Source organism: Chrysemys picta, chromosome 23 (assembly GCF_011386835.1).
Source record: "Chrysemys picta bellii isolate R12L10 chromosome 23, ASM1138683v2, whole genome shotgun sequence".
Classification (NCBI taxonomy): domain Eukaryota; kingdom Metazoa; phylum Chordata; order Testudines; family Emydidae; genus Chrysemys; species Chrysemys picta.
Genome location: NC_088813.1, coordinates 1,900,091 through 1,922,338, shown reverse-complemented (window position 1 = coordinate 1,922,338; position 22,248 = coordinate 1,900,091). Strand labels below are relative to the sequence as shown.

The following is a 22,248-nucleotide window of genomic DNA, read 5'->3' as shown; positions in this document are numbered from 1 at the left end:
AGTTAGTAGCAAGCTCCACTGGTTTCAGTAGGATTTGAGCACAGAGTTCTCATAGAAATCCCAGCCAGCATCATTAATATCAATTAATCAAAGGGATACACTGTTACAAACGTTTAATGGTTAAAAAAGTAAAAAATATTCCAAGTTAATGAAAGCCATCCCATCTGCTTGGCAACAATGCAATGCCTTAGAGCTTGACCATACTACAATTTGTAAGTGTTTTAACACGTTAATACACGACTGCAGTATGAGGTTATGAGACTGCATGAAAGCAAATATGGAGAATTAAGGTATCTAGAAATTATTGTGCAATGGGAGAAAATACTAAAATCTACAAGTATAGAAGAAGGCTGGGACATCCTAAGATGAAAATCAAGGTGATGGCAATTTGTCTTAAAACAAGATAAAGAACAAGCAGATGACAATGTGGCTTGAAGCTCTGAGCTGAGGTTTAAAAAACTGTACTGAAGGGACAGAGCAGGGAGCAACTGAATAAGAATACACAGTCAATAAAGGCATTCCAGCATCTCAGTGAAGGGCACAAAATCTGGACAGAATACATGATAGGGAAAGAAAACAGCAGAATGAGCTAATGGTAGCTAATAAGGCTAACAATAAGAGAAGGGTTTTATAATAAGGATCAAGGAAAAATAAACTAGCATGAAAGTAAGGCCACTAATAAATTAGGAGGGTGAAATAGCAGTAACACCTCTTAAATGGCTTACTGAATTTTTTTTTAAATCTAGTTTCATCAAGAAAAATAAAGGAGAGGTTTGGACAGTTAGGAAGTAATGAAGACCTAATATTAATAAGAACCAGGCAAGGGAACACTTAGGATTTCTGTGAGATCCATTTCTCTACTTTCCGGATGAAAACGCATCCTACGCTTGTAAGCTTACCAAACCATTATTTATGAAAAGTTATGGAGTACTGGTGAGGTACCAGAGGATGGTGGGTAGGGTGGAGAAGGCAGTATCAATCCTCAAAAAAGGAAAGACAAGTGATCCTAGAAATGACCAAAAGGAAACTCTACATTCAACCCCTAATAAAATGGAACTTAATATGTAAAGTAAATGGTAAACATCTAGGCTGGGGTTTTCAAAGGAGGCTAAAAGGGCCCCAAGTCCCAGTGACTAGGATCAGAATACCTAGCTCCCTTTTGAGAAAATATCAAACTATGTACGAAGAGTACACTGGAGATGTAACCCATCTGATTATTCCCATTTCCTTTACATTTGATGCTGACAGCTCCTTTTCCCAGGTATGCAAGTGCTTAGATGTCATCAATGCCTAAATAAAGAGGAGACAGTTGAAGCTAAATATTGGTGAGATAGAAGGCATGATGATGGGTAGAGGGAAATATCTATAGGAAGGAGCAAACACCATAACATCTTCCATCAAGGGCATCTATTCTCCAATCATCAAGATAATATGCAGCGTAGTGCCCAGACCCTATGACTGAGATCAGGGCCCATTGTGCCAGGTGCTGTACATGTATACAGTAAGAAACAGTTGCTGCCTTGAAGAGCTTCCAATCTTAGACCCAGCCTTACAAACTCATGCAAATGGTTAATTTTACATAAGTGAAACCACTAATTTCAGCAAAATTTCTCACACGGCTAAAGTCAAGCAGGTACATGTTTACAGGACATGGGGCTAAACCAACAAGACATACACCAGGTAGAAGAAAGGGAGTATTATCCCCATTTCACAGATGGAGAACTGAGGCAAAGAGAAACTGAGTGACTTGCCAAGGGTCACACAGAAAATCTGTGGCAAAGCGAGGAACTGAACTCAGATCTTCTGAGTCCCAGAGGGGCCTTCCTAGATACCTCACTGCTACCAGATATCCAGGTAACCACAGCTGGTAAAGATATCTTTTTTCATCCGTGGTAAATCAGATGGATGAGGACCTGGCACTGTGACCTGTGCACTGACAACCTTCGGGCTAGAGAATTTTTCACTTGACCAGAGATGCACTGCAACCTGAGAATGAAGGCAGAAGACTGAAAAGGCTCGTCATGGTTCAGAAGGCAACAGTTTGCCTGCCCATCAACATAAACTGCCAGGTTTCCTACTTTTGACCCTCACACCTGTCCTCCTTATTTTTTTCTGTTGTCCACCGTAATTATTTGAGTCCTGGGCTCAGTGGATCCTCGCCATAGGCTGGGGGAGAGTCCTTTAGCTGTAGGCGGGCTTGCGCCTGCCCACCTCCTGGAAACCAACAGGAGGACCTTCTTGTGGCGTGGAGCTGCTACTACTGGGCCCAGAGCACCCTCTTCAGCTTCGTCTGGGCCAGATTCCCTCCCCACCCCCCACTACCTCACCGGCTGGTGCTCTTGCTGGCGACTGTTGCTCCTTGGGGAGGGGGACTGAGGACCCCAACACTGCTTTGCTACCACCTGTGGGGTCCCTCCTGGCTGTCTGCTAGTAGATGCTGCTGTTGTCTGGAAGCCTGCTGCTACCTTGGGGAGGAAGAGGAGGACCTTTGCTGCAGGGAGAGCATGCAGGACCACTGCAGGACACTGTGGAGGACGACTTACTGCAGGACTGAGCGACTTTTTCCAGCTTTGCTCTTGTGGTGGTGGTAGCTACTGTTGCTGTGGGGTGCAAGGGGAGCAGCGTGAAGCCCTCCCCCTGGTCCATCTGCCCTTCCCTCCCATCACCACCACCACTGCTGCTGCCCCCTCCATCACCCCCCACCTACCACCTGGACCTGTTCCTCATCCCTCCACTCAGCCACTTGCCTCACCCTTTTTTTCCCACCATTTGGGACTGCAGCAGCAGCAAACAAGGACAGCGTTGTGCAAGGGCACGTGGGCACAAATGCCTTTCCCCTCCCTTTAGGCTTGCCCTCCTCTCCTCTGCTCCTTTCAGCTGGTGGACCTCCCTCACCCTCTGCTTTGCCCACTGGCCTTCCCGCAGCAGTTTGCCCTCTGACTGCCCATATTTGCCCCCCTGCCCTCCCGCTCAGGTCTCATAGCAGTTTTTCTGTTTGTTTGCCTGCCCCGCTCCAGTCCCTGGGAATTTGCCAGTTTGCCTGCCCTGCCCTGGCCCCTGCAGTTAGCCCCTGCAGTTTTCCTGCCCCGGTCTGCTTCCAGCCCGTTCCTTTCTCCACTGCCTTCCCTCCCCCACCATCCAGTCACCTCGTTAAGCGAGCCCATGTCTCACCCCTATGCGCTTGTACCCCTTCCCCTTTTATGTTGAGCTCCTTCGTTCACTGCACCCCCCCAATGATATTATAGTCCTTCCTTTTCCCAGGGCAGCCGCAGGCACCGGTATTTCCAACACGTGTTGGTAATCGCGTCCCTCCCCTACCTTGATTGGTGTCCCCAAGCTCCCCGCCCCCCGTGGCGCCCTCCTCCCCTGCTTGCAGCCTATTGGGGAGGAGTAGTTGGCCTTTCCTCCTCCCTTTCCCCTCCTTTTCCCCCCTCCTTCTGGTGTGCATCCCTGTCCCTTCTGAGAATGGTGGGGGAAATAGCAGGTGAGCCCCCTCCCCCCCGGTTGACCCTGCTGCCTCCCCTCAGCCTGCTCCCCAGGAACATATCTACCCAGTGTTCCAGACACAGCCCCCTAACACCCGGTCAAACTCAGAGCCCCAGTCCTGTTCACAGCCCTTAACCAAGTGAGCCTCACCTACCTTACTCCAGAGCCCTACCATGACAATTTCGCTCCTCAGGGACAACGGAACTGTCAGTAACTAGGGTCAAGAATTATTCAGGGTGCTAAAAGGAGCAGAACTAGAAGCAATAGAATAAAATTAAGAGAAGGAACAATAAAGATGACTACGAGAGGACACATCCAGTTACTGTGACTGTGAAACAGTCTCCAAAGGGAAGTGGGGGAAGCTCATTCACTTGGAATATTTAAGACTAGAGAAAACAAAGCACTGGAGACAACAGGGAATCCTTCTGCACTCATCTATGTGAATTAGATCCTAGGTACAATTTTCAAAAGGACATAAGTGACATGGGAGCCTAAATCCCACTGGAAGTCAGTGGGGCTTTGGCTCCTAGATCAGTTAGATGCGTTTGGAAATTTTACCCCTTTCCTTTCTCTCTCTCCGGTGTGTCTGATTTTATACATAAGGAAACTATTTCATTTTCACTCATGTCCAGTTTGTTCATTCACTGAATACCTTGGGCTTGAGTCTATAATACTTTATATTCTCAGTCATTACCAAGTGACATGATACCTTAGCAATCACTAAAGGCCCAATCCAACTCCCACTGAAGCCAATGGCAGTCTTTCCATTGGCTTCACCATGTGCTGGACTGGGTCACATATGCAGCAATGCCAATTTGTTGTCTATAAAAATACCATTCTGCAATGTTAAAGGTTCTGCTAAATGCAGGTTGAGATGGGAGGAGGGGAAGGTTAACATAAGAATGGACATAGTGGGTCAGACCAATGTTCCATCTAGCTCAGTATCCTGTCTTCCAGCAGTGTCCAATGCCAGATACTTCAGAGGGAATGAACAGAACAGGGCAATTATCGAGTGATTCATCCCTTGTTGTCCACTCCCAGGTTCTGGCAATCAGAGACTAAGGACACACAGAACATGGGATTGCATCCCTGACCATCTTGGCTAATTAATTGTCATTGATGGACCTATGCTCCATGAACTTACCTAGTTCCTTTTTGAAACCAGTTATAGTTCTGGCCTTCTGGCCAACACTCCCGGGAAGCGAGGTCCACAGGTTGACTGTGTGTTGGGTGAAGAAATACTTCCCTTTCTTTGTTTTAAACCTAGTGCCTATTAATTTCATTGGGTGACGCTTGGTTCTTGTGTTATGAGGAGGAGTAAATAACACTTCCTTATTCACTTTCTCCACACCATTCACAATTTTATAGACCTCTATCATATCCCTCCTTAGTCATCTCTTTTCCGAGCTGAAAAGTCACAGTCTTTTTAATCTCTTCTCATATGGAAGCTGTCTCATACCCCTAAATGTTTTTGTTGCCCTTCTCCATACCTTTTCCAATTCTAATATATCTTTTTTGAGATGGAGTAACCAGACCTGCATGCAGTATTTCAGGTGTGAACGTACCATGGATTTATATAAAGGCATTATTGTAGTTACTGTCTTGTTATCTATCTCTTTCCTAATGGTTCCTAACATTGTTAGCTTTTTTGATTGCTACTGCACATTGAGCAGATGTTTCATAGAACTGTCCACAATGACTCCAAGATCTCTTTCTTGAGCAGTAACAGCTAATTTAGACCCAATCATTTTCTTTGTATAGTTGGGACTATATTTTCCCCATGTGCATTACTTTGCAACTATCAACATTGAATTTTATCTGTTGTTTTGTTGCCCAGTCACCCAGTTTTGAGAGATCGTTTTGGAACTCCTCACAGTCTGCTTTGGACTTTACTATCCTGAGTATCGTCTGCAAACTTTGCCACCTCACTATTTACCGCTTTTTCCAGATCGTTTATGATTATGTTGGTTCCAGTACAGATCCCTGGGTGACACTGCTATTTACCGCTCTCCATTCTGAAAACTGATAATTTATTCCTACCCTTTGTTTCCTATCTTTTAACCAGTTATTCATCCATGAGAGGACCTTCCCTCTTATCCCGTGACTGCTTACTTTGCTTAAGAGCCTTTGGTGAGGGACCTTGTCAAGGCTTTCTGTAAGTCCATGTACACTACATCCACTGAATCACTCTTGTCCACATGTTTGTGGACTCCCCTCAAAGAATTTTAATAGATTGGTGAGGCATGATTTTCCTTTACAAAAACAATGTTGACTCTTCCTCAATAAATCATGTTCATCTGTGTGTCTGATCATTCTATTTTTTTACTATAGTTTCAATTTGCCTGGTACTGAAGTTAGTACTGGTCTGTAATTGCCAGGATCGCATCTGGAGCCTTTTTTAAAAACTAGTGTCACATTAGCCATCCTCCAGTCATCTGGTGCAGAGGCTGATTAAAGTGACAGGTTATGTACCACAGTTAGTAGTTCTGCAATTTCATATTTGAATTCTTTCAGAACTAAATCAAAGGTTTTAACAGTTTAGAGAAAAATGCAGTTATAAAATTTAGAACCAATTTTTCAACTTACTTTGCAGAATATAGCTGTGAGGTATAGTCATTTGGTGACCTTGGGATGTAATCAGTGCATGTCAGAACTGAAAAAGAAACATTTTATACAACAGAATTGTAAAGAAAGGATTTTTTTAAACTACACAATTTCCAAAAAAGTAACAAAACTTAATGAATCACAGTGAAACATTAGCACGTCCCACAAGGTGTTCTAACCTGACAAACCATGTAGCTGTTAAGTTTTTGGAGTGCTTTGGATATATGGCTTAAAAAATATTTACAAATATGTTTAAACAGGGTGAAAAATGTAACTTCCTGCCCCTGCAAATAAGTGCATCATTCAGAGCAGCAAGTTGTCCCTTCACAGACAATAAGACCAGAATCTATGGCTTTCATTTCCTTGATTTTGGGAGTGTGACAAATCCCCTGAACATTCTACAGTTCTGCACGTGCACCAATGCTTCATTTCAGCATGCACTGCACTGAAAATCCCCTGGAACCCAGCTGTTACTGGAGCAGCTATGGTGGCTAAGGGATAGAGAGACCACGAGGCCAAGTTGAGCCAGGCTCTGCCCCCAGACACCTCTCCCCTGCCCCCAAAATACATGGGCCCAGCAGCCCATCTTCTCCCTCTGGTGGCACCACATTAGGCAGGATCCCCCAACCCATCTCTTGGGGGACAGGACAAGAACTCATGGAGCTGAGAAACAGCCTGGCTGCTGCCAGAACAGCTGTAGCAGCAATGGAGAGAGCACCAAGCTTTACCACCTGCTCTGGATCCTTCACATGGCCCTGGCAGCCCACCTCCCCCTTGGGGACACTACATGAGACAAGAGTTCAGGGGCAGCATAACAGGGCCAGTCTGAAAACGCATCCACTTAGCCTCAACGCCTGTTCAGAAGAACCTGCTATATCTTGTCCTTAGCTATACTGTCAGTAAAAGGGGGCTACTTAGTCAAGTATTGCTTCTATGGGTTATCCATCCTCCTCTAGTGGCTTGTTCACATACAGTAACAGCCTTCTGCTGCCAGCTAATGTAGTTAGCCCTGTAGCTCAAGTAGTACATCTGAGGGGCAGTTCAAACACTGTTAATGTGAAGTTTATTACAGTTGTACATGCCAATGTTTTTACTTTTTTCTGTTTAAAAAAGCAAAAGGAAATTTAAAAAGTTATTCAGGTTGCAAGAGCAAGCACTCAAAAGTGCAGAAATCTCATATTTAATGTTCTGCGTGTGCCTTATGATACACTCTATAATTACATGGTCACCTACTGTTTTTCCTCTGCCTCATTCAGTGCACAGGGCAGTTGGTGTTCAGGGAATGAATCAGGGCTGTGCAATAAATGAGGTCATTCTAGTCTGTGGGCTCTTTGCCTCATTTGCTCTAGAAGTTGGAAGGCACACAGAGAACGAGGAAGGGAACTGGAGGAAGAAAAAGGATGGTCCTAGGGTAAAGGCAGTTAAATGCTACTTAGAACTGGCTTCTATCCTGGCTCTCCCACACACTTCCCATGCTTCTTAAACCAATATTGTTGGCAGCTGACCACTGACTGCATGCCCCTCACTTTCTGGGTGCCTAATGTGACGACTTGGGGTTCCGGATGCACAGAAGTGCTGAGTGCTCAGAACAGTAAGTCAAGTCAATGGGAGCTGTGGGTGCTCACCACCTCTGGCAGCAAGGCAGTAAGATGTGGAGTTGTAGGCACAGGAGTTGGCAGTCAGGATCCTGAGTTCGGATTCTGGCTCTCCCACTGATTCAACATGCATCCATAAACCTCTCTCTTTGTCTCAGTTTTCAGAGTTATGAAATGGGGATTATAAACACTCTCCTACCTCAAAGGGAAGTTGTGAATATGAATTCATTAGTGTCTGTGAGGCTTTCGTACTACATCAATGAGAGCCACAGAGGAGCCAATGAGCATATTACTAACTCTGTAGTCAGCGCAGGGCTTGGATGGGGCATGGTAAATAAGGCAAAGACCACACATTGAATGATGAGCATAAGAGCGGCCTCATTCCCTGAGCGCAGTCTGCCCTGTGCACTGAATGAGGCAGGGGTTCTGTAGAAATAATAGGATGTGATTATGTAATTAAAAAACTGTATGCACTAGAGGGCTAAATTACAGTTGCACAGACAACCTTCAATTGACATTTTGACTTTGCAACCAAAATAACTTTTTTAACTTAGTGTTTTGGGATATAGTTTAATTATATGATGTAATCCAGTCTGATATTACAATCCTGCAAACATAGTCTGGACCTTATAGAAGCTAATGAAATAGCTCCCTCTGCTGCTTAATATTAACTATTGAATGTTGCGGGCTATGAGTAGAGATGACAAAGAAAGTCTCAGGGCTTATCTATACAAAGGGCTAGTGTGTGGCAAGACGGGATGTAAATCTACAGCGCACTAGCTTGCCGCACACTAACCAGCCGTGTGGGTCCTGCAACCTTAAATTAAACGTTCCCTAGTGTGCTTTGACCTATTTCTAAACAGCAGTAGGTCAAAGTGCACTAGGGGAGAGGTTAGGGTTACCATATTTCAGCAAGCAAAAAAGAGGACGGGAGGAGCCCCGCCCTAGCCCCGCCCCTGCCCCTCCCACTTCCCGCCCCCCCAGAACCCCCAACCCTCCCCCCGTTCCTTGTCCCCTGACTGCCCCCTCCTGGGACCCCTGCCCCTAACTGCCCCCCAGGACTCCACTCCCTATCTAAGCCTCCCTGCCTCTTGTCCCCTGACTGCCCCAACCCTTATCCACACCCCCACCCCCAGACAGACCCCTGGGACTCCCACGCCCCATCCAACCACTCCCCACCCCCTGACAGCCCCCCCCCGAACTCCCAACCCATCTAAACCCCTCTGCTCCCTGTCCCCTGACTGCTCCGATCCCTCTCCGCACTCCTGCCCCCTGACAGCCCCCCCCAGAACTCCCAACCCATTAAACCTCTCTGCTCCCTGTCCCCTGACTGCTCCGATCCCTCTCCCCACTCCTGCCCCCTTGACAGCCCCCCCCAGAACTCCCAACCCATCTAAACCTCTCTGCTCCCTGTCCCCTGACTGCTCCGATCCCTCTCCCCACTCCTGCCCCCTGACAGCCCCCCCCAGAACTCCCAACCCATCTAAACCTCTCTGCTCCCTGTCCCCTGACTGCTCCGATCCCTCTCCCCACTCCTGCCCCCTGACAGCCCCCCCCAGAACTCCCAACCCATCTAAACCTCTCTGCTCCCTGTCCCCTGACTGCTCCGATCCCTCTCCCCACTCCTGCCCCCTGACAGCCCCCCCCCAGAACTCCCAGCTCCCCACCCCCCTGCTCCTTGTCCCCTGACTGCCCCTTCCTGGGACCCCTGCTCCTAACTGCCCTCCAGAACCCCACCCCTAAGCCTCCCTGTTCCTTGTCCCCTAACTGCCCCCTCCTAAGACCCCCCCCAACTGCCCCCCAGGACCCTACCCCCTACCTGTACCCTGACTGCCCAAAACTTTCTCCACCCCCCCCCCCAAAAGCCCCCCCTGTTTCTTGACTGCCACCTCCAGAACCTTCCTGCCCCCGGTCCCCCTTACCCTGCTGCTCAGAACAGGGTGTTGGGCTCTGTGCGAGCCGAGCCGGACACGTGGCTGCGCTCCCCAGCACAACAAAACCCGGTCCCTGGCCCTGCACAACAAAACCCGGTCCCTGGCCCTGCACAGTGCTGCCAGACCGGGTTGCAGGAGAGGCCAACTCAGAATGCAGGGCGGCTCCGGCTCCTCTACAGCTGCTCAGGAGTCCAGCCCGGGATTTTTCTGCAGCCCTCCCAGCCGCTCGCTCTGCCGGGGGAGGGGGAAATCCCGGACATTGTGAGTGCTTTACAAATTCCCCCCGGACGCTATTTTTAGCGCGAAAAGGAGGACATGTCCGGGTAAATCCGGACGAATGGTAACCCTAGGAGAGGTTATTTTCCTGTAACTGGAGATTCTTTGAGACGTGGTTCCTTTCTGTATTACACTGTGGGTTACACATGCGCACCCATGCGACTGGATTGAAAGTAGAGTCCACTGGTCCACACATGTTCCCTGACTTGCCTTGTGCTGCCGTCCAAGGCGATAAAGGGCAGGACAGACAGACTGTGTCTCTGGTTCCTTCTCCACTGTGAATCAGACAGATTCAAAACACAGGGGAAGGGCGGGTGGGTAGTGGAATATAGATAGCAACTACAAATCTCAAAGAATCTGCAGTTACAGGGAACTAATCTCCTCTTCTTCTTTGAGTGATGGTCCCTATTGTATTCCAGTGTGGGTGACTGGCAAGCAGTACTTCTTGGAAGAAGGTGCAAGGATGAGGGTGGAAGGGTCGTGCAAAGAACCACCATGCCAAAGGATGCATCTGCTGCCAAGTCCTGCACCAAGGCATAGTGTGTTGCCAAGATGTGGACAGAACCCCACGTGGATGCTTTACAGGTCTATAAAAGGCACAACTTGAAGGGATGCCGTGGTCATAGCTTGGAGTGAGCTCATACCTCTATTGGGTGAGGTTCGACAGATGGTAGAAGAGTATAATGCAGTTAGAAATTCATTTGAAAAATTCTCTGGGTGGAGATGGCCTATCCCAAGTCTCTCTGCTACCTCAGTAAATAAACTTTCTGATTGGTTTCGTTCTCTGCCGGCAGAAGGCTACAGCTCATTGGACTTTGAGGGAATGGAGAAGACGTTCTTCTGCAGATGCGTGTGGTTTCGGGAAGAAAACAGGTAGGTAAATGGATTGGTTAATGTGAAACAGATCACCTTAGGTAAGAATTTCAGGTGTAGGCATAAGGAAACCTTATCTTTGTGGAAGACTGTAAATGGCACATCTGCCATCATAGCATCTGAGTTCCCCTATCCTCCTCCCCAAAGTAATAGCAACAAGAAAGGCGACCTTCATGGAGAGGAGGGACATAGAGCAAGATTCTATTGGCTCAAAGTGGGGTTTCATTAATATTGAGAGTATCAGATTCAGGTCCCATTGAGATGCAATTGTTTGGAGAGGTGGGAAGGTTCTGACGAGGCCTTTCAAAAATCTAGCAGTTAGTGGGTGTGTAAAAATAGCGTAACCTTCCATAGGAGGATGGAATGTGCTGATCGCCGCTAGGTGGACTCTCAAAGCGCTGAGGGCAAGGCCCAATGCGTACCAGGATAGAATGTGGTCCAGGATTGGGGGAATATCAGTTGCTTCTGGTAAAACTCTTATGTTGTGCCCAAGACAAAAAACATCTCTACTTAGCTCAGTAATATTGTCTAGTGGAATTTTTTCCTACAGTTAGAGAGAATGTCTTGTACCACTGAGGAACATGCCTGTTCTATAGTTGATGCCCGTCCAAGTACCATGCACTGAGGTGAAGTGGACACGGATTGGGGAGCTTGATCTCGCCATTGCACTGTGTCAAAAGGTCAGGAAGTACGAGATGGGGATCAGTGGCCAGGATGACATGAGCAGAAGATTGGGGAAGCAGAATTATCTGGGTCAGAAGGGGGCGATCAGAATGACCGTTGCCTTGTCTTGATGGAATTTGTAGAGCACTTGAGGTAAGAGCGGTACAGAAAGGAAGATATAGTTGAGCTGGTGTGATCAAAAGAGAAGGAGGGCCTCATCCTGACAGCAGTAACCGAAGGCTCCCCTGGAGCAGTATGTGGTGCACCTGCTGTTTGTCTGAGAAGCGAATAGGTCCTTGGTTGCGGCCCCCCATTGCGTGAAGATGTCATGTAGCACTGCGTTATGAAGTTCCCACTCATGATTGATCGCAAAATGACTGCTGAGTGACGTTGTGAGAACATTCTGTGTCCCCGGAATATAGGCCGCGGATAGGCTAATCTGATTACTGATGAATCAGTTCCGGAGTTTGAACACTTTTGCACATAGAGAGGTGGATCTCACTCCTCCTTGTTCGTTGCAGTAAAAGACCATGGTGGTGTTGTCCAACATGATCAGGACATGATGAGAGTAAATGAGTGGAAGAAAGGATTCACACGCTCTTCTTACTGCTCAAAAGTTCTCGGACATTGATGTGCATTCTGGATTCTTAAAGTGTCCATTTCCCTTGTGTGGTATGGTCATCAATATGTGCTCCCCAGCCGAATAGTGACATGTCAGTAATAACAGTTCTGTCTGGGGAAGAGGGAAAAAATGGGGACTCCCACACACATGCGATGTGGGCCTGTCCACCATAGGAGGGATGACAGTATCTTGGGTGGGACTGTCAGCATGAGGTTCATAGAGTGACGATTCAGTGAATACACTGACTGAGGCCATGTCTGCAGGCAGAGAAGGTGAAGTCTAATGAAGGGGGTCACGTAGGTGCATGAAACCATATAGCCAAGTAGAGAGAGGCACATCTTGGCTGGTACAAAATGGTTGTTTGTGATGCGAACTATGACGACATTCATTGCTTGAAATCTGTCTGTAAACAGATATTCCTGTGCCGTGATAGAGTTTAGGGTAGCTCCAATGAAGTCCAATGACTGCGTGGGGTTGAGGATTGACTTCTTGATGTTGATGCTGACTTCTAGTGAAGCAAGGAGGCTGAGTAACATGAAGATAGATGAGTGTGCTTCTTGGCAGGACCAGGCGGCTAGGAGACAGTCATCAAGGTATGGAAAACCAAGAAAACCATAAAGCCTGATGTGAACTTAATTTATTTTATTTATTTTAACTGCTACTACAGAAAATACTTTGGTGAAGACTCAGAGCAGTAGCTATCCCAAAAGGTAGTACTCTGTATTGGAAATGGTTGGAGCCCACCATAAATCTGAGAAAATGTCTATGGGCAGGGTGGGTTGTCGATGTGGAAGTAAGCATCCTTCATAATCGAGAGCCGGGAACCACGTGCCTTTTTCTAAGGATGGAATTATTGCTGCCAATGTGACTATGTGAAACGTCAGTTTGAGGATGAAGCAATTGAAGTGGCAGAGACTGAGGTTTGGTTTCCAGCCACCCCTCTTCTTGGGTATGAGGAAGTAAGTAGAGTAGAACCTGTTCCTTGATATGCTAGAGAAACGTGTTTTATTGCTTCTCATTGTAACAAGGAGTTCACCTTTTGGGTAAGAATACTGTTGTTAGAGTGGTCCCCGAAGGGGGGTCTTATGTCTTCTTCTCGGGCCAGTGGGACTTAGAATGCGCTTTGGTCCCTGGGGCTGAGCTGGTGGAGGGAATGTCCAGTTTCCTGAACTTGGAGGAAGACTTAGTCCCAGGCTTATTGGAGTACTTCCTAATCTCCCAACAAGGCCTCATCATGGGGTCGGGGTGGAGGGGGTGAGGGTTCCCGCTGGCATCAGAGTCGGACGTACACCAGGAGGCACACTCCTCGCAGAATCAGGCTGATGTACGGTGGGGAAGGAGGGATGTTCCCCGGCCTGGGTCTGACTGCAGTCTCATGGTCACCTCCATGAGATACTTGTGGAGATGAGGTGCACAGCCCTCTCGGGTACAGTTGGGGAAGGACTGCACATAGCCATGACGTGAGCTTCTCCCAAGCAGTCGAGGCAGCGTTGAATTGGTTGTTGCTGACTGAGAGGGACAGCAGGCAAGAGGCGCAGTTTGAAGCCCAAAGTCCTTGTAATAGTCTGGTATCTGAACAGGGGTACGAATGGGGGCAGGAAACTCCTGAAGTCTTCACTAAACTGTTAAAACTATTAACTATTAAAACTAGAAATTAAATAAAACTAGGTGAACTGCCTTAAAAACTGATAAAGCTATTTACAACTGCAATTAGAACAGCATGAGAGAGGACACTGAAGGTTCTGACCCAGACCATGTGGTGGTGAGAAGGAACTGGAGATGCAGTCGGTCCACCCCACCCTTTATATCACCTTGGATGGAAGCACAAGGCAAGTCAGGGCACATGCATGGAAACAACTGACACTACTTTCAAATTCTCTGACTCTGAGCGCATGATGTGCAAGCATAACCACAGTGGAATACAACAGGGACCATCACTTGAACTTTTAGTGCAGTAGCAAGGTCCACACAGCCAGTTAGTGCACAGCAAGCACTATAGATTTATACCTCCGCTTGCTATGCACTAATTCTTCATATAGACAAGCCCTCAGTGGACTGTAGACAGTATGCACCATGGAAGTTCTCAAACGGGGACCCTCACAGAGTTCTATTCTGTCACCTCTTGTTCATCTGTATTAAAGGCACTAGGGGACATTTTTAGGCATTCTGAACTCCAGGGGTAACAGTATGCTAATGACACTTAGCTCCACATCAAGTACAGAAGATGTACTCCCCTTCCCACCTCTGCCACTGTCTCACTGTGTGACCTTCCGCGAGTTATTTATTCTGCGTCTCAGTTTCCCATCTGCAAAATGAAACTACTTACCCTCACAGTGGTTTTGAGAAACTTTTTCTGTAAAGCTCTGAGAGCTTCAGATTAACTGTGCTTTAGCAGTGCAAATGATTGTAAAAGACTCCACTCAATGTTTGTGTTGAGGTAGTGACAATTTATGAGAGACGGTTCACATTCATTTGTCATTACCAAACAAAAGTCCCTGCCCAAAGGAAATTACAATCTAGGATTTAGACAATGCACAAAGAGGAATGAACAGGCAAACAGGGGTATAGGGAAGACACGGTAATGATAGAGGCAGAAATGTTGCATTAGTAGTCACAGGTGGTCACCAACCTAACCAAGGCCAGGCAGTAATGATTTGTAGGCATCGCAGCAAAGGCAGGTTTTAAAGAGTGATTTAAGAGGTTGCGATAGTGCCTTTGTGAATTTTGACCAGGAGTTCTTCTCAAGAACAGGGATGTGCGTGGGAGAGGTCAGGAAGGTGTCTGTGAGAGAAACTGACAGGAGGGAGATGGAGATTGGCATCATTAGTGAAGCAAAAGCAGGGGATGGCCTCTGATAAGTAATTAGATTTGAAAGATAAGGTGGGGTAAATGGTGCAGGACCAAGAAGTTTGTGCTTGGTGCAGAGGACCCAATGGACACAAAGAAGGGAGTGAGAGGGTCAGAACGAGCCTTACTTTCACTTGACATGGGAAGGTTTGGGCCAAGGCTTGAAGATTCAGATTTCTGATCACTGACTTCTGTGGTGCTCACTTGACTGAAAGGATAAAAGCACACATTAGCTACCAACATCACTAATCTGTGCACTAACAGCACGGGAAATTTTAAGCAATTGATTTTGACCTTCCTAGCTAACAATGGCCACAGGCTGCTAGGGAAACACTCTGCATTCTGCACTATTTCACATATACCAACACACTAGAATCTGAAAGATATCCTTGCATCTCTTTGTACAAACCTCAAATCCTCACCTCCTTCAGAGTATTAACTCACTAATTTTCTCAAAATAATAAACTTTTAATAGAACACCGAAATCTAATATAAGCTTTGTTGTAATGTGTAAATGTGAAAAATCCCAAAGGGACAAAAATAATCCATGTCACAGCTGAGTTGTGGGTGGCCAAACTTAGTAGTCAGAGCCAGAGTCCATGGTCACAAGACATGGTTTAGGAGTCAGCTGGGTCAGGATACCAGGAGCTGAGAAGCAGGAGACAAACTGGGGATCAGAACCACAAATCAGGAACCAGAGTCAGGCTGGATCAGGACACCGAGAGGGCAGAAAACCACAAATCAGATGCCAGGAAATCAAGCAGCAGGAGCAGGAAGCACAAGACCCGCAGTCCAGAATGGGGTGGAGCCCAGTTGTTTGGAAAGCTTCCTGTTCCTGCTGCTGGCTTAAGTAGGACCAGCCAGCCAGTCAGCTGCTCCGGGACTCTGCCAATAGGACTGCAGGGGCAAAGCCTCAAACTGGAGCTAGGTTTCTTTGGTCCCAGGCAGGCGAGCATCAGCAGACTGCCAGATGGAGGGCTGGAGCTCGGCTGCTCCTGGAAATCGTGCAGACCCAGGTTTGAGACTCATGGGTCATGACAATCCAATTAAAGACAGAAAGACAATCAGAAAAGACAATGCTGTCCCACTCATTTTCTCATACAATTTGATATGCATAGTGTGACAGTGTACCCCAAAAGGCTTTATGGGCAGGGTGCTCAGAAATGTATGTATGATATAACTGGAATAGGGTTTTGCTACATATGCCATGTAACGTATCTATGTAAAGGTTATGATCTACTGGTTATGTTCATCCTAGTTGTATGCAGGCACCATTTGTGTGTTCAAAGTTATGAATATTGGCTTTATAATTGCTTGATTTCTAAGTAGCCTTAGTTAGAACATTTGGTCACTTCTTGGGAAAGGAATGTGCAAATTAAGTGCTCAGTCAGAAGCACTTAACAGACAAAAGAGCTTGGAAGACTCCAATCCACATAAGAAGTCTACCTGAGGACTTCAAGGTAGCATGTGGGTAATGGCTGCTACCTGCAAGTCCTGGGTCATGCATGGGCATGTGACTGGCCCATGTGATTCCAAATCTCCATTTTGTGACTGGATTCTACACAGGGTGAGGAGGGGGTCTCCATCCACAAGAGAAAGTCTATTTAAATCCCTCGGAGACTCCTCCCTTTTGTTTTCAGCTGGCTAAAAAAGGAGCCTCTCCACCCCCCAGGATACTTGAAGAAAACTGGAACAAAGGACAGTAACTACAGGGGGTGTGAGTGATTGCTGGACCCAGGCTAAAAAGAGATTAGTCTATAAAAGGGAGCATTCTAGAACTGGTGAGGATCTTATCTGTATTTAGTTTGATTAGACATAGATTTGCGCATTTTATTTTATTTTGCTTGGTGACTTACTTTGTTCTGTCTGTTACTACTTGGAACCACTTAAATCCTACTTTCTGTATTTAATAAAATCACTTTTTACTTATTAATTAACTCAGAGTATGTATTAATACCTGGGGGAGCAAACAACTGTGCATCTCTCTCTATCGGTGTTATACAGGGCGAACAATTTATGAGTTTACCCTGCATACGCTTTATACAGGGTAAAACGGATTTATTTGGGTTTAGACCCCATTGGGAGTTGGGCACCTGAGTGCTAAAGACAAGCACACTTCTGTGAGCTGTTTTCAGGTAAACCTGTAGCTTTGGGGCAAGTAATTCAGACCCTGGGTCTGTGTTGGAGAAGACGGGAGTGTCTGGCTCAGCAAGACAGTGTGCTGGAGTCCTGAGCTGGCAGGGAAAACAGGGACAGGAGTAGTCTTGGCACATCAGGTGGCAGCTCCCAAGGGGGTTTCTGTGATCCAACCCGTCACATTTAGTGCTTCTCTCTAAATGTAGTAATAGTGATTAATATTATCAAAGTAAAGATGTACTTAAAAGCAGCTACTAAGCAAAAACTATGTACCACTGAATTAATTCCAAAATAAAAGATCCTATCAGTCAGAGAATTCCTTACACAGTGAATACTTGTCTCACCTGACTGCTCCATGGAATGTATTAAATAAAGCACTACAACGCAATATTAAAAGCAAGATGTAAGTTGATGCTATTTAAATTCTATGCAGTCATTCACAGAAAATGCTTTTGGCAAGATTTAGCATTCTTAAAAAAGCTCATTGTGTCTCAAAGAATATTTTTGTTTAAAACAGAAATTTCTCAAAATTGTGTTACTTGACAAAAGGAAGATAAATGATAAAAGCCCATGTCTTGTGAAAAATTCATACAGCAACATAAAACTGCTTTCTCAACTGAAGCATACAATGAAAACAAGAAACTGACAATTGGTGAACACTAATATCAAAATCAGTACTACACACCTTAAGTTTTGTTCTCCAGATTCCTGCATCTTGGCCTTTTTCACCTGCAAAGATGAAAATGTTCAAAGACACCATGAGAGAGATCTGTCCTTGACAATCTCTGTACACAAGTGACAGGCTGCAGTTACAAGCTAATCATTGTTTGCAACACCGTTACTATAAGTAGCTGTTTAAATTCAAGTAGCCTTGTGTTTGAGTCCTGGAGTTAAATAGTGAAACCTGTAAATTCCCTGATTTAAACATCTATTTCTACCCCAGAATTTGTTTGCAAGGTTGCTTTTTCCCCGTCTCCCTCCCCCATGCCCCTACACATTTTTTTGCACTGGGATACTCAACTCCCAAGGTTTGATAGGGACTGTTCTTTGTAACCCAAGGAACTCCGTTAATTCTAAAACAATTCTATTCTCAACAGATCTAGCACTCAAACTGCACCCAATGCTCAGCTGCCATGAACTAGATTCCCTTACCCTCTCCCTAGCAAGGTAATACTTGAAGCAAGAAGTTTAAATCATTTCTTTGTTCACAACAGTAGCAAATCAGAAGTCCCAAATTGCATTTTAGAGTAAGAGAAATTAAACTAGTATTTAATACTGCATTTGTGGATGGCTCACTAGTCTAATGGTAGCATGATGTGCTATTGTAGGGGGATCAATTTAAACACAGATTTGGTCAGTCACTTCTGGTCCAAAATGGACTGGGATCCTATGAAGACTTTTAAAAAAAACAACAAGGAGTCCGGTGACACCTTAAAGACTAAGATTTATTTGGGCATAAGCTTTTGTGGGTAAAAAACCTCACTTCAGATGCATGGAGTGAAAATTACAGATGCAGGCATTGTTATACTGACACATGGTTTGGGCAATGTCCCCATATCTACTCTAGCGACACCATCAGAGGACCTAACCACATCAGCCACACCATCAGGGACTCATTCATCTGCACATTTACTAATGTGATATATGCCATCATATGCCAGCAATGCCCCACTGCCATGTACACTGGCCAAACTGGACAGTCTCTAATAAAAGAATAAATGGACACAAATCGGACATCAGGAATTGTAACATACAAAAGCCAATAGGAGAACACTTCTATCTTCCTGGACATTCTATAACAGATTTAAAAGTAGCCATACATGATCAAAAAAAACTTCAGAAACAGACTTCAAAGAGAAACTGCAGAACTAAAATTAATTTGCAAATTTAACACCATTAATTTGGGCTTGAATAGGGACTGGGAGTGGCTGGCTCATTAAAGAAGCAATGTTTCCTCTCCTGGAATTGACACCTCCTCATCAATTATTGGGAGTGAACTACATCCACCCTGATTGTATTGGCCCTGCCAACACTGGTTCTCCACTTGTGAGGTAACTCCCTTCTCTTCATGTGTCTGTATAACAATGCCTGCATCTGTAATTTTCATTCCATGCATCTGAAGAAGTGGGTTTTTTACCCACGGAAGCTTATGCCCAAATAAATCCATTAGTCTTTAAGATGCCACCGGACTCCTCGTTGTTTTTGTGGATACAGACTAACATGGCTACCCTCTGATACTATGAAGACTTTGTGTCTTGTTTCCAATTTTTAATTTTTATAACTTCAGCTTCCAGTCCCCAGATCTTGCAGTACTTCTCAAACAAGCCATTTAAATTCTCTTAATCCTACCTACCCCCGAGAGATGCTAGCATCCCATCTTCCCTTCTGTGCAAAGTAGAATGTATCATAATGGACATAATCCAAAATTACCCCTGCAATTCATTTTATTCTTATATGTCTCTAATACAAAGCATGGTGATCTGTCATCACACTAATTTTGGCTCCTTCCATGCAAATAAGCTATTCGCATGATCAGGACACAGAGAGCAGGAGTGTCCAACCTTTTCGAACTGAGAGTCAAAATATTTCAGAAAGGTCAAAGTGGCCCAGTCAATTTGGGGCACTCTCTCTGCTGCCTTCTGCTCCCTTTGTGTTATTCAGGTGTACCATGCTAGAGAGCAATAACTAACTGATGGGTAGCTGGGGTGAGGGGTAGCTGAGATCTCACCAAGAGTGGTCGTGTGGGGCAGGAGAATCGCCCTCTACTAGCTCATATATGGCCCATAGGCCAGGGGTTCTTGCAACAATTTTTTTGGTGGCCTCGGAGTGTGGCCACCAATTCTTGCTGGTGGCCGCACTTACACTTTTTCCTAAAATTATTTATTTTTCCTAAAATTAATAAAATAATATGCACATATATACATCCAAATCATTGTAATTTATGTAAGGGTTGGGGTTATTTTTTTTGCAGACTCAATAATAAAAATCTTGCACAGTTATCTCTATTCTTTACTGGACCTAACAGAACAGAAACACAAATAAGGTGCTCTTGTCTTTTTTATTATTGTTTCTTTTGCTTTTTGGGTAAAAGTGGTTGTCTGTATAATGATTCTGAAGTAAATTTAAAATGCTTTTACATAATAGAAGTCCAAATAATGAAAAACATATTTGGGTGGCTTGGGTCTGGGGAGGGAAAGGGAGGCACGGTTGTGGCTGCTCCTCCGGGCAGCTGGGGAGGGTGGGGGGGAGGGCAGGTCTCAGGGCTTCGGCCAGCCCAGGGCTCCTCCGGCCACGGCGGGTGGGGAGGTGCTCAGGGCTTGTAGCTCCAGGTGCAGGGGGCGGGAGTGCAGGCAGAAGGGGTGCAGTCAGGGGGCTCCAACAGCTGCCCATGCACCCACCGCTCACCTTCTCCCCCCGGGCCCGCCTCCTGTGTCCCTCCTCACTTCCTGGCCACAGACACCCTCCTGCCCGTCACGAGAACTCCCACTCGCTGATGGCTCACTGTTCACCTCCTCACTGCCCCGCTTGCAGCCAGATCCCACTCCTGCCTCCTCACCCTGCTGCTGGCTTGCCGCTTGCCTCCTTACTCTTCCGTCAGCCCCTCCACACATGCTTCGCCGCTCACCTCCTTACTCCTCTGCCAGGGCCTCCCACCTCACCGCTTGCCTCCTCCCCCCGCCCCCTCCCGATCCACCCGCTGCTCGCTTCCAGTCCTCACCGCCCCTGCTCACCTCACCTCTCGCCTCCTTACCTCCCCTCACCTCCCTAACCCCCCCGCCACTTGCCTCCTCACCCCCCCCGTCCACCAGCCTCCAATCCTCACCCCCTCCTCCTCACCGCCCCTGCTCACCTCGCCTCCTTACCCCCCGCCACGTGCCTCCTCACCCCCCGTCCACCCGCCTCCAGTCCTCACCGCCCCTGCTCACCTCACCTCTCGCCTCCTTACCCCCCCGCCACTTGCCTCCTCACCCCCCCGTCCACCCGCCGCTCGCCTCCAATCCTCACCCCCTCCTCCTCACCGCCCCTGCTCACCTCGCCTCCTTACCCCCCGCCACGTGCCTCTTCACCCGCCGTCCACCTGCCACTCGCCTCCAGTCCTCACCGCCCATGTTCACCTCGCCTCCTTACCACCCCCACTTGCCTCCTCACTCTCCCGCTTGCAACCAGACCCTCCCCCACCCTCCTCACCCTGCTGCCTCCTTACTCCTCGCCGCTTACCTCCTTAATCCTCCGCCAGCCCCCCTCCCCCACCACTCTCCTCCTCACCCCACTGTCTGCCCATGCTCACCTCCAGTCCCCACCCCTCGCCTCCTTACCTATCAGGGAAAACATAATAAATTCTACCAATGCCTTACACCCTTTACCCCTGCCTGTAAGTAGCTCAGTAATGAAGAATCAATATTTCATTGGGAGGTCACCTCCTAACAATGGCCCAAGACAAGATGCCGATGCCAACATCATTCACTCTCCCAAACCGCCTTTGAGGCCCTTACCCATGTGGCAGCTTCCACTAGCCTGCAGCCCACAGCAGGAGTGGCTCCAGACTTGCCCTGCTAGCATTCAAAAGAGGCTGGTTCAAGGCAGTTAGTATTAGTACACCACAGCAGTTAGGAGCCCCAGCTATGGAGCAGGACCCCATGGCACTAGCCACTATACAAACACAAAATCAAAAGACAGCCCCAGCCCCCAAAGAACTCACAACCAAAGCATAAGACAAGAGATAACAGATGGAGACAGACAGATGAGGGAGCACAAGGAAACAATGAGACAATATTGGCCAGCACGACAGGCAGTAAGAGGCAATTGCTCCTTCTACTTCAGGTTGCTCATACAGGGAGTCCCATTTTCCCTCCGCTTCTGTCTAGTGTGTGTATACCTTCAATGGCAAGGCAGAAGTGGGATTTGTTGTAATAGCAACTGGTGCAGAAAATCCTGATTCCCAGAGATGCTGTGGCAAAAGGCACGAGTGCTCTCAAAACTGCACTTAGTAGTTCTGGGTATTCCCCCCTCATAGGTTTGTGTTTCAATCACCTTTAAATGTTATATTTGATACCCCATATGCTTTACAGAAACTGTCCTGGTGAATGATTCCACAATGTTATAGGAACTAAAGCAGTTCATTTTCTGGCAGCTACATATACAGTGGGAATAGTTTGCTGTAGCAATTTAAAGAGAGGTCACATGTCAGTTTAAATGCTACAGGAGTGCACAA

General features: G+C 46.7%; 1 protein-coding gene across 13 annotated transcripts in view; it reads right to left on the bottom strand.

Annotated features, from left to right (window-relative positions):
• Window positions 1-22,248, bottom strand: part of EYA3 (EYA transcriptional coactivator and phosphatase 3) — a 132,090-nt gene that overhangs the window by 62,485 nt on the left and 47,357 nt on the right. For 10 of the 13 annotated variants that reach the window (XM_008172922.4, XM_042861693.2, XM_042861691.2 and 7 more), the window contains 3 exons: window positions 17,722-17,765; window positions 15,029-15,108; window positions 6,073-6,139 (listed from right to left, as the gene is read on the bottom strand). In XM_008172922.4, the coding sequence (XP_008171144.2) occupies window positions 6,073-6,139; window positions 15,029-15,108; window positions 17,722-17,765 (191 nt within the window). Of the gene's footprint in view, window positions 1-6,072; window positions 6,140-15,028; window positions 15,109-17,721; window positions 17,766-22,248 lie in introns of those variants that run through there. The other 3 variants (XM_065577223.1, XM_065577222.1, XM_065577224.1) reach the window with 2 other exon arrangements.